The sequence below is a fragment of the Geospiza fortis genome, unplaced genomic scaffold, assembly GCF_000277835.1.
Source record: "Geospiza fortis unplaced genomic scaffold, GeoFor_1.0 scaffold318, whole genome shotgun sequence".
NCBI classification, from domain to species: Eukaryota; Metazoa; Chordata; class Aves; order Passeriformes; family Thraupidae; genus Geospiza; species Geospiza fortis.
In genome coordinates, this window is record NW_005054371.1 from 625,134 (window position 1) to 637,827 (window position 12,694).

The 12,694-nt window shown below is 41.8% G+C and overlaps 1 protein-coding gene across 2 annotated transcripts; it reads right to left on the reverse strand.

Moving 5' to 3' along the window:
* Positions 1-2,061: 2,061 nt before the first annotated feature.
* Positions 2,062-12,096, reverse strand: SERPINE2 (serpin family E member 2). Of its 2 annotated transcripts, XM_005424654.2 has the most exons (9): positions 11,826-12,096; positions 10,504-10,623; positions 9,123-9,350; positions 7,852-8,049; positions 5,399-5,597; positions 5,161-5,261; positions 4,080-4,166; positions 3,490-3,573; positions 2,062-2,731 (listed from the first exon to the last, which is right to left on the reverse strand). In XM_005424654.2, the coding sequence occupies exons 1-9, from the start codon at positions 12,079-12,081 to the stop codon at positions 2,694-2,696; spliced, it is 1,311 nt and encodes a 436-aa protein (XP_005424711.1). In that variant the 5' UTR covers positions 12,082-12,096; the 3' UTR covers positions 2,062-2,693. The 2 variants fall into 2 exon arrangements, with proteins under 2 accessions (XP_005424711.1, XP_005424712.1); XM_005424655.3 differs by lacking the exon at positions 10,504-10,623 and having other exon boundaries at positions 2,080-2,731.
* Positions 12,097-12,694: the final 598 nt, after the last annotated feature.

Sequence of the window (12,694 nt, forward strand, 5' to 3'; positions counted from 1 at the left end):
TTTAGCAGCTAACCTGACCCCCCACCTTTCCAAGGCTTTTAACTCATTTCCTTTCACCCCAAGCTCCTCTACCCAGTTTATAGGCAAATACCACCAGCATCTTTGTTCAAACCTGCATTTTAACTTTTCTTCTCCAGCATTGAAAAAAGGAAAAAAGTGCTGCCGAGGAGTGGCAGAGCTGAACTCCCCTTTTTCTGAGTGGTGACGTATTTCACCCTTGTACTGCAGAAGACTGAGGCTCACCAGTTTGCTCAGAGCTCATCTTGGGCAGCTAGTCCTGGCTCCAGCAGGCTAAATAATCCTGTTCACCTTTGCCAAGCCACCCTCTTCACTGTCCACTTTTAGGGGAAAAAAAAATACCCAGTCACTCACTGTTCATGCTCTAAAGCAATAATCTTATTTTACAAGTTATTTCAGGACTAACAGAAGAGACTGACAGTTGTTTACACAGAAACTGTGCTAAAGCAAACCTGAAAGCTTATGTCACTGCATTTTTTTCTTGCCCAAACCTAATCCCAAACCTGCTTGCTGCTCAGAGCAGACACTGCTGCTCTGTGTATGTCCTGTGGGAGTTCAGTTTCAATGCCAACCCTGAAATATTTGAATTCTTAACACAAACATTAAATAGAAGTAACTGGAAAATTAATTCTCATATTGCAATTTTATTTTGATATTAAAACAGCAGCTGTTACTCTGAAATACAATCCTGCACCACTCCAGAGCCCAAAGATGACGTCTTGCACCCCAGTAGTCAAAAAATACAATGTGTATGTGAATGAAGTCCACCTCAGGTCCTGGCTTTGTAGTTTCTGTGAGGCAACATTTCTCTATTCTTACAGGACAAACCATATCCAAGACAGATGCAAGACAAACCAATGCAAATGTCACTGTAATTGTTTACAGCCCAGTGACTATTCTGTTGTTACTTGTGCTCCTTACCTCCATGAGATGCAAGGTGTGGTGGAGTTAGCCAGGAGAGGTCTGCTCAGCAGGAATCTTTAGTTACATGATCCCCATACTTACTTATTTTTTGGTTGTTGCTTTTGAGTGCATTTTTTTTCATTCCCCACTGCAGAGTTCACTTTCTCTTCAACAAGGCAGGAAGACAACAAGGCCATGCTAAGTTTCTCCACTCACCTATTGCAGACCCAGCCCTCAGCATGCAGCAGGAGCATCTCCCTTCCCCAGCTTACATAGACTGTGTGGTAGGCAGCTAATACATCCCATAAATCACCTACAGGTTTATTCTTCTTGATGACTGCAGTGTTCAACTCAAGCGGGAAAAGAGAGGCTAGCAGATTGGTTCAGTATCTGGCAGCATGTTATGAGCTCTCAGCCTGGGGTTTGGACTGGGCTAGGACTGACCATGCACAACACATTCAGGTATTCTCAGCTGCAAGCATTTTCTCTTCATCTTGTTTTCTTACCTGAGCAAGAGACACATGCTACAGTCACCTACTTCCACCAGGGCTGAGTCTGCAGGAATTTCTCCCTGAGACCAGCAGCCTCTTCTCCCTGAGTGTGCCCTTCAGAGCTGCCAAAGATTTCCCTCACCCACCCCGATCCCTCAGTTGCCACAGAAGCAGCACAACAAAGAACCATCTGTGACCAGCCAAAGGGATTTACTGCTTACCTTCTGGAAAGAGTTTTGCACTCAGGAGAGTCCTGCAAGGGCCATGAAGAGATGCCCATGTGCATATAAACTGCACCACAGGGAACAGGAGGAAAGGCCCCAAAGGTGCACTGAGACATCCACATGGGGCAGTTTTCAGCAGCAACTTGGGCATACCAAAATAGAGTTCTCTTCAGATACCACCAAACCTATGGATAATTCATCCACAGCAGAACAACTTCAAAAAAGGTCATCAGAAGGAGGGACTAAAACAAACAAGCAAAAATCCAAACAAGCAAACAAACCCCATCACAAAAAACCAACACCACCCTACACACAACAAAAATGTCTCACAAAAGATCTCCCTCCTTTCACTCTTCTTAAAGGTCCAACAATTACACAGGGCTCTGGACCCCGATATCCTTGAGCACATCCACAATCCACAACACTGACTGTTCATAATGCAGTTTTATTTTTTTTCCTTTGTACAAAAACAAATATAAAATTTAAATCCAATAGAAAGTGTATACTAGCAATGACAAGTTTACATTACAATGAGACAGGACAATGCGATGTGTATTGAACACCACATTAGTTTTAAAACTCTCAGTGATACATGCACTATATAAAAACTGCTAGAACTTTTATTCTATTTCTACCAAGAATATCCAGGTACCAAGATACTTAAGAACCAAAAGTAATCTTGATAGGTGGTATCTACAAAATTAGACCTTTTCCACACACAAGAAGAAACCAACATTAATAGAAACATTTATCATTCTTTGTTAAAATCCTCTCACAAAAAGCCATACATAAAATTCTTAGTAGATACAGAAAAAGCTCAGAAGCTGCTAGCATAGGTAACCATTCAGTAGTTTAGAGAATCTTTTAGACATTTTGAAGAGATACTGTAGTTTTCAATCTGTATTTTCCCCACAAAGCCAGAACTATGTCGACTCCTGTTTCAAAACCTAGTCAGTGGTTAAAACTAGCTCTTGAGCGAAGTCAAAGAGTAGTGTACAAAATATTTAACAGAACAGGGGTGTGCCTGTTTACTTCTTGAAGAAAGTCTTTTCCACATTCAAGGTTTGTTTATTTGTCCCATAAACAAGATTGTACCTGAGGGATGAAACAAAAACAAGGGTTACCATCGTCTAAATAGAGTTAAACTTTTCCATGAAAGCTTTGAGTCCACAGAGCACAGCCAAGCCACCTCGCCAGTCCTGTCCAGCCTCCCTGAGGTCTGTGAGCCAGGGAAGTGCATGTTTGGATAGGTGGCCAGCTCCTATTTCTAGAGACACACAGCCCTGTTGATGCTCTGTGGAGCCTGGGGATGGGGCTGGCTGCCAGCAGCCTGCTCTTCTCCCCCAGTGCTGGCAGCAGCACCTTGTTCCCCACTAACTGACATGTTGATCATACAGGTCACTGCAAGAAGGGCAATTCTGCTCTGGGAGGCTCAGCCCATGCTGCAAAGCAGCTGTGAGCATTATATTGGGACACTCATATTCAGGACAGGCTGGAGCAGCACCCCAAATCTCCAACCCTCTATTCTGCCTTGGCCCTCACTATCTGACTGTCCAGACAGCTGGGTCCTGTTCAGCAATCCACTACCAGTAAAGAGCTGTTTCCTCTGCTCTCAGGAGAACTATGACTATTAAAGACTCTTCTTTTATACCCACAAACCTGCCACACTTGCTTCTGTTACCTTGACAGCCAAAATGGATTTTTTTCCCTGCTCCAAGTTGTATTCCCAATAAAATATTATAAAAATAAGGGCAAAAAGCCCCCTGCAAGTGCATTTTTATAATAGTTATTGCCACTACTACATAGCTGATACTCAACTTCTAAGCCCAAAAGTACTTACAGATGCTGCTTACCTGTAGGATTGTGCCGGATGAAAAATACAAATGGTCTGTCTACTATGAACCAAGGAGGGGATGACCTGGCTATTAAAATTGCAGCTTGCAGGAAAAAAAAAAGGTTAAGAGTGAGTTAAGACAAATCAAGCACCATAATGCATTACATACTCTATCAAAGTAAAGTTTCCTTGCAGATAGATATATATATGTATGTGTGTGTATATATATCTATATATATATATATGCACCTCTTACAGGAACCATTTAAAAACAAAAGACCCACAGAGAGCTGGAAGTCTTGGGCTGTCACCCAAAGGCTGTAGTAGCTCACTCCTCTTTGTAACCTGGATAGCCAGAACGTGCAATCAGTGGGCTGATATAAAGTCTAAGCTATGGGAAGACACTTCTCTAGAAGTAAGCCTGATAATATTTCTTACAGTGATCAACACTGGCAAGTTGAGATTTGACTGAGAAATCACATAAAACCCATTAACTGATCTGAGTCTGAGCATACTGCTGCAGTGATCTGCAAGTGGGCTATCTTTGCCTAGTGCCAAAGCCTTCTAATGGAGGTTGCCCAAATCCAAGTTGTCAGTACAATTGCTTACTTGTTGCTGCAGAAGCTTTGGTTCCATCTTCACTAACTTCAATTTTTGTCTTTTGCAGAACGTTAGATACATGAAGACCTTCTGTTCCTGAAAGACCCAAGGAGAACAGCACCTTCAGTAAAACTCACTGAGTGAGTCCTGGAGTACTGTGTAGCTAAGCAGCTCTGTCAGCATGGCCCAGAATACTAAAAGCTGCTACAATCCTGCTGGAATCCCAAAGCTGCAGTACAGAACAATACCTTTGAATACAGTCACTAAGTGAGTAATTACAAAAGTATGGAATAACCTATCTTACTCCTGGTTCCTCCCCATTTCCTAAGTTTCCTTATTGTTGATTTAAGTTAGAAGTGTTGACATGCATTTTTAGTTTTAATTTTTAAAAACCTGAAAAATTTTGCTATCTGAATTTAAGTTACACTCCCATGTGTCTCAATGTCAGGGGAAAAAAAAGCTCTTAGCAACATACCTTGCTTTCAATGAAAGACAGGCATTTGTTTTCAAATTAAGCCAGCACAAGGTAAGGTTTTTTGTTAGACAGTTCTGTAGAAGCTAATCAGGATTTTAATGAAAGCAGAGAAGAGAAATAAGATGACATTTTACAGCCATGAGTTCAAAAGTGTTTACACCCCATTTTCAGATACTAATATTTACAGCTCTGAGTTGGTTCAGTCTCTTAAAGTGTGAATGTTTTTCACACATGCTTTCTTACAGCTCAAGTCACTAAACACGTAGCTGTTACACACTGCAGCTGCAGTATTTGCCACAGACTAAGGTATGGTATTGTTTAAGCCCTGCCAAAGATTTCAGACAATGCCTGAGACCCTCACGTTGCAATATCAAATCTTAAGAAGCTGACCAGCATGATTTACTGCTGTAATGTAAGATGAGGGAGGAAAAAAGCCACTGCAATGTTGAACAGAAGCAAGCAGTCATGCCTGGCTGGCTACAACATAAAACCAGCTCCAATGTCATGGCAACACTTAGCCAAGAGAAAGCAGACAACTGCATGGGTAAAGCAGCACTTTATTCAGAGCTAGCAACTATGAAGGACCACCATGAATTAAAACAAAAAAACCCTTACTTGTTATTTTTGCAAAGTTTGCCTTTGACTGGTCAAACATATCTGTAATACCAAGTGCTTGCAGAGGTTCCTTTAAGTCTGTTTCTGCTTCTGCTGTAAATCTGGTTGGAACAAAAGAATGCATCAGTATTATGCAGGAAAGTCACCTGAAGTATTCCTTCTCCTATATCTGATGAGATACATATAAATAACCCCTCAAACACTCCCTGAAGAAGGAATGGATTGTGTAAGTACTTACTTTGGTAAGATAACCTGCACTCTTTTTGCTACCATGGTTGTCATCCAGCTTCCTATTGTTTTAGTGCTGATGTGGGGGATGATAGCAGAGAGCGGCGTTGTGCTTTCGGTGGGCAGTGCAATCAACATGCTGATCATTTCCCCGTGGTATGGCAGCTCAATGATGTTGTACCACAGCTCATTTGGGGTGCTCGTAGTGCCTAAAATAATAGAAACAAGCAAACCCAAACTAGTGAGCCATAGCCATTACAGCCTCAAATCTCTACCTTAACACAACTACTGCTGGAAGAGTCTGTCAGGAAAGCTTTGCCCACACCTCAAAACCAACTCTAAAGTCCCAGACTTCCTGCTGGGCAGCCCTTCAAAAGGCATAGGCTCTGTACAGCTGCTAGTGTGACATAAAACACAGACAGGATGACACCATAGAGCACATATTCATTTAACATACATACAGTTTCCCAGACAAATCTCACCAGCCCAGAGCAGCAAGCCAGCTATGCTAGAAGTGACCAGGTCAGTGAATTAACTGGATCTCTGCTCCAGATCTCAGCTGTACCAGAACCAACTGAGAATAAAAATAAAACAAGGAATAGCAGCAAACTGTCTTTCCAAACTGAAGAGATTTTGCAGACAAGCTTCTTCCTCCAAGAGTCATTGCAAGACCTCCAGGTTCCTGTCTGAATTAGTCTGTTGCATTTGCTGAATTTTCTTGCTTAATAAGGATCTGATTAGGAAGCAATCTGAAGTCTTGCAAGATAGTGGAAAGCAGCCACTTTGAGGCAGTGCAAGAGGCCAATTAGATGAGATGGAGGGAGATAACAGCACATCCAAGTTACAGCAAGACTGCCTTTGAGCAACCCTCTCCTCCTCCAAGCTCCCTTTGCTTACTGTGGGAATTCTGGCATGTGGCTGGGAAGCAGATGCTTTTTATAGTAGTTTCAAGTTAAAATTTGTCAGTTTAACTACAGACAGTATTTCAGGCAAGGTTTTAGGATAGCAACAAGATCTTATTGTCTTTTCCCTTTCTTCATCTAAATCCGTACTTGACAGTCCAAGCTGAAAATCAACAGCTTCATTACAAATTTAATCTTGTTGCCAGCGCCATGAAAGCTGCTCTGAACTCATATTGCTACAAAACTGGCAGTATTGCACCTCTGTTTTGCAAGAATCGTGTCAAAGTTGGCAGTTTCACTAATCCATTTATTATGGCAGTGGTTCTGAGGCTGGATCCTACAGATCTAACACTGGTTGCAGAAGTCAGGTCCAGGACAGTCACACAAGGCAAACTGTCCAACAGGTAAATGCTGCTTTCCTCATTTGCTACTATCATTACTGAGGCAAACTGAACAGGAGGGGAGCTCAGCTTCAGTCAGCAGATGGGACTGAAGAGACTTAAGATATTTAAACTTTAAAGATTCCATTCCAAGCATGGATAAAATAGAAGCCCTGTGTTAGGAAATCTAGAGATAAAAAAAACATTATTTGAGTCCTCAGGAAATGAGTAACTCAGCAGTACTTCTTTTGTTCCTTTTTAGCCTTAATAGTTTCTTTACCTTAAACACAGGCCAACATAATGGATATCATAACCAGCATCAGAAGTCAAAAGTCTTCAAGATAATAGTCTTGCTAAACCCCACCTTAAGCTATAGAACTCATTTGAAACTCCAAAGTTAGTATATACTGCAGTATATACTCACACTTTCAGCAGTTAAAGTATTACATTACATCTGCTCTAATATACAGGTCTGGGACAGAGTCACAGCTGTTTACTTTAACATAAATTCTACTAATAATAATTGAGCTCTACTGACAGTACAAGCAGGCATTTAAAAGCACAGTGTGTCTTGCTTTTAGATTTATAGCAAGCTGTATTCTCAGGCCTATTTCTCAGAGTCTATTTAGCACACATGGAAGTAAGTTCCAGGCAGCACCTCTTAGAAGGATGCAACACAAGTTTTTAATCAGAGCATCCATCTTACTTTGACCACTAAAATCCCCATAAGGCTGCAAACTGCAGCTCTGAAGTACATTGTCAGTCACATCAAGCTGCTGGTGTCAGCTCTGAGAGTCTCTGATGGAAGTCTGGCAGTACCTGCTAGATACAGCTCACCACCAGGTAAACCTCTACCATTCTGCCTGTTGGCAGCTTTCTTTATTTTCAGCCTTTATAAACGTGTACTTTTCTTTCTTACACCAAAATGCAAATTTCTCAGTTTGGGTACTTCAGATTTTCCCTTTTGAAGGCAAAGGATAAGGCAATACTTGACAGAGCATCCAACCTTAAGGCAACTGTTAAGCACCTTGCCCATGCCTCAGCAGCAGGAGACACTTCTGTAACAACCCATCTATATCAGCTACAAGAACAGCACCATTAAACACCACAAGCACAGCAAGCTCCTGGAAAGAGCCAATTCTACACCCTTTGCTGGTGGCACTGGGAGTCCCTGGGCTTACCACAGCGGAAGATGGACAGCTGGGACAGCATAGGAACTTGGTAGGTCTTCCCATCAGCTCCATAAAATGGGCGCTTCTTGGTATTTTCAGGTCGAAATCGTGATTTCCATAAGCCCTTGAAATACACAGCATTCACTAAAACCAGTCTGGTCAAACTGCCTTCAATATCATCTGGAGCTACAACCTGATCAATCATACCTAGAAGAAAGAAAGGAATTCTTGAGTATTTGCTGTTGTAACACTGGCCAACTGTTTCTGAAGAACCTGACACACATTACTTTACAGCCCTTGACCTGTGAGTGTGCCAGCTCCTCATGGGACAATATATTTGAAATTCATAAAGTCAATGCTATTCTTTGTCAAAAAGTAAACTTTTGTGATAACTAGAAATAAACATATCTTGCTAACTGATAGCCTGATGTTTTAACAACTAACAAGGCTCTACCTTTTCCAGCATGTAAGGAGATCTAAGACTGCATGGAATAGTTTCAGCTGAAACACCTCCCCATTCACACACTGCTTGCAACATTGCTATGCAAAACTGGTGATGTGGTCGAGAAAGAATTTGACAGCCTCATTTGACAAATACCACATCCAACATCATTAACACACTCCTCACATCCAGGAGAGACTTGTTTTAGCTCCAGAAGGTACCAAACACAATTCCCCTAGACTGGGAACATGCTGCAAAACATGATCTCTGGCTTTAACGTATGTAAGCTTTACAATTGGTTCAAGAGGCTTGAAGCATGAGGAGTTCTGTCAAGGCAGGGTTAGTTAAGAATCCTCCATTAAATGTGAGTCCTAAGAACAGGGTCATATCTTAGGACAGTTTAGGGCAGTCAGAGCAAAAGCTGAACTGCCCTACAGCTTCCCATAAGTCTGATTTACCGAGTAAAACATCTGAGCTGCCTGAAAGCATCTATGTTTGAGTGAAAGCATGGACCCAAGACAGCTGTGCTTGGATTTCTCACCAGGTACATGAGTGCAAAGAAGAGTAAAAGCTGCTCTGATCCCATGGATGGATGGGATGGACACACACCCCAAACACATCCCTCAAGGCCACCACACCACATCTGCTGGGGCAACAAGACTGCTGGTTCCTGACCCACCAGCTCTAAAGCATCGCACTAATGCCAGCTAAAAGACAGCTTTGAGCTGCAGAACAGAGCTTTCTCCACCTCCCTTTATATCTTTCTCGAATATTTCCATCTAAATTGAAGGTCTCAGACACCACCCTGCCATGCACAAAGGCACTCCCCAGTACTCACCCCTTGTTTCATTTTTCACCCATTGGTTGATGGAATCACACGCTGCATTTGGGTCCTCGAAGTCCACACTCTTGACACTGCACTGAAACACCTCTTTGTTCCTTGTAACAAAAGGCACTTCCATTTTAAAGCCACTCTTTGCAAACACTGCATTAGCAATTGTTACAATGTCTTTATTCTTTTTTGAGACTATCAGCCTGTTTATCTTCTTTAAGGCTTTACCAACTCCTAGTTGGAAAAAACAGCAAGTTTAATTTAGAATAACATGATAAACCAACAGTTACTTTATATGCAACTATTAATTACATGAAAAGTCAGACATTGAGTGTTGGACTAGAAAAGGAAGACCAAAGCAAGCATTCTGAAGGGACTTCCAAAATACCCATTTCTGATGTCTCATCTGCATAACACTACTGATTCCCAGGAAAAACATGAACTCCACTAGGATGCCTGCTGCACCTCTAGCTGTCTGCTCAGAATGTTACAGACAGTGCTTGGGATTACACTGAGGTTCAAATATTAGTGTAGAGCTATAAATCATGCTCTTCCACAGAACAAACTGTTCCAAAAATATTTCATATCATATAAGCCAGGTCAATTGTCAGTTCTGTGATGACAAAAAAAGTCAAAAGGTCAGCCTACTCGCTCAGAGTTCTGCAGATCTGCATAACAAATGGTCTTGAGCCTCAGAATGTAAAACAAAAATTAAAATATTTTCTTTACTTCCTTTCCATTTACTGGAGAATAAAGGAAGCTGTCAAGAGTTTTATTATAAACTTCCATGTTGAGTCTTAGTTTCCTTAAAGACTAAGTCCTGGCCTAAATCAGCTACAAACAGGAGTTAATCTCTTAACACGTGAGCTTGCCTCTAAAAAGAGGAAAAGGGAAAGTAGTAGGTTCCAGTGCTTAGTCAAGATCCTCAGGACCTGAAAGCAGATTGTACAGAGTGCTTGCTAGCTCCTTCACTGTGTGTGAGGGAAAGCAGATGGCAGCACAGAAGAACTGCTATGTTCACCATACCCAGTTCTCCTGTGTTACACGCATCAATGAGTGCCTGTCTACACAGGGAAGCTACTGCCAGGCAGGCAACTCCATGTTCAACCACTGTATCAAACAGCACCCTTGGGTGGCTCTTATTAAAGGGTTCCCTCTGTTCCCCAATACAATTTAAGCAGAAACATTTCCTGACTACTTTCTTATATAGACAGAGAAGAGATATGAAAGGAATAAATTAGTTTGGAGTTATTCTCTGCATGTAAGAAAAAAAACCTCAGATGGCTTTGCTGTTTCATGTATCATGAATGCTTTAACAGCACCACTGGTATGAATTTCTACATGTTCACTCTCCAATACTATGGGCAAATTCTTTTGGAGAACATACCATAACAGAGGTTCTCAAACTGTATTCTGTGGACCACTGGTGGCCCACGGAGCACTTGCTGGTGGTCCAGGGAGAGCTGGCTGGTCTCATGATGCTGGCTCTCCTCTTTGCTTCCAGCTGCTAAATTGCATTAAAAGACAGCTAAAGACAAATTAAATACTTTTCAACTAATACCTTTCCAAAGAAGCAGTTGCTGCAGTTGCCAAAGGACTTCAAGGTAGTCATGAACAAGAGCAGGAGAAACCTGTGCAAGGACAGAGGTAGCATCCCATAACAAGCCTCTAACCAGGCAGTGGCTACCTTCTAAGGTGTTTGAGAACCTCTGTGTCTCACAGTTAGGATTAGGAAGTCTGAAGGCCAAATAAAACCAGTTGATATAATACTTTGACATTTTTGCAAGTGCTTAGATTTTAAGCATTCAAATGCTCCTAGAGCTGATTATCCCATGAAGAGATTTCCATCTACATCATTTAGATGTTAAGGTGTCAAATAATTTTGTTGTACTTCAAATCCAGGACCAAAACAGCAAAGCAAATGAAGACAGGACAACATGTTGCATGACAACATGTTATATGACAATACTGCTCAAGATTTAAATGCGCACTTACCTCCTGAAGGGTTTTCTATTCTTGGAAGTAAGGCACAATGCTGGCACTAAGATGTTAAGTCTTGCAGGCAAGCACTCACAAAAATAGCATGCAAATTAAAGCAGTAAGAATCTTCAGCCTACTCCCTCTGGAGGGGCAGACATTGGTAGAGGAATATGAACACTGATGCATGCAGTGTCAGGCACAGGCAAGCAGAAATGGCTGTTTCAAGAAGAGGGCACTACAAGAACTACACATACAGGGATTCTGACAGCAGAAACACATGAACAAAGCTGAAGAGCAAAGTGAAAGTATCGATTGTATGGTTAGTTTGCACTGCTTTCAGTGAGGTGCCAAGAAATATCCTCTTGCCCTGTTATCTAAGGAGTGGCACATTCAAGGTTGTTCAGCACAGCCTGATATGGAGTACTGCCACCTTCCTGCTCAGAGCTAGCACTGGACCATCATCCACCCTGTTCTGGAACACCAATTTGGCAACGACAAAGGCAGTTCTAGCCAGGGCCCTGAAGCCATTAACCAAGCTGCTTATAAGCCAGTTTGGGTATTTGTACATACCCATGCTCAAATTGCCAATTAACTTCAAGGATGTCCATTCTGTGTTTTGGTAAACAGAGTTAATTGGTGAATGATGCAATCTACCACACTTTGAAAGCCATCTCATACATCAGGAAGAGTCTGACAAAACACACCCAAAACCACCTTAGGATCACTGACCATTTACACTGTATCTCATCAGAGTTGTCAGCTGCTTCTTTGTCTTGCCATCAGCTCCCAGCTGCAACACTCCCAGGACAGATGCAATCCCGTGAGGAGAAACAACAACATTGTCCTGAGGCTTAGCTTTCACTATTTGATTGAAGACCTGGATTCCAACATCAGAGCTAAGCTCCTCCAGAGGATAAAAACTGAACTGGCAACATACAGACATTAAAGTCCCAAGAACAAAGAGGAGTGAAAAGTGCCAGTTCATGATTCCTGGTTGGAGATACCTGCAAGAAAACAAGAGGGGGAAGTTAAGTCAGCTTTCACAAGTACAGCATTTTTAACATAAATTCTTATTCACCTAAAGAGCAGGCAAGTCTTGCACATGTGCCACACACCATTCACAGAGCTCTGGCAATGGCACTCACACAACTCACTGTGTTTCACGTAGCACTACCAGGATTTCAGGTCTAGGGGTTTCCAGATGCAATGATAACCATGACATAGCTAGGTATCAGTGCCTATATAAAGGACAAAAGCCACCAAGTTAGGGAACAATCTCCCACAACACCCTAGTTGAGGTATTTTTTTTTGTCTCAGTTAAACGAGCCTTGGCACTCTATTTAGATTGCCCTTTATGGTAAATGAGTGCTGAGAAGTGTGGTATGGTCCTCACCCACTAGTATGTGATGCACAGTACACCTCATAGATCATTTTCTGCAGTGAACAGAAGCATATATACATATGCAAACAGACCTTCTGTTGTGGGAATTTACACCTGCCTAGAACAATAAGAGTTAGCTGCATAATTGGCATTCTCAATAACTGGAATGTAGAGGAAAATTTTAGTTTTTAAAATGCAAATGTTGATCTTGGATTTC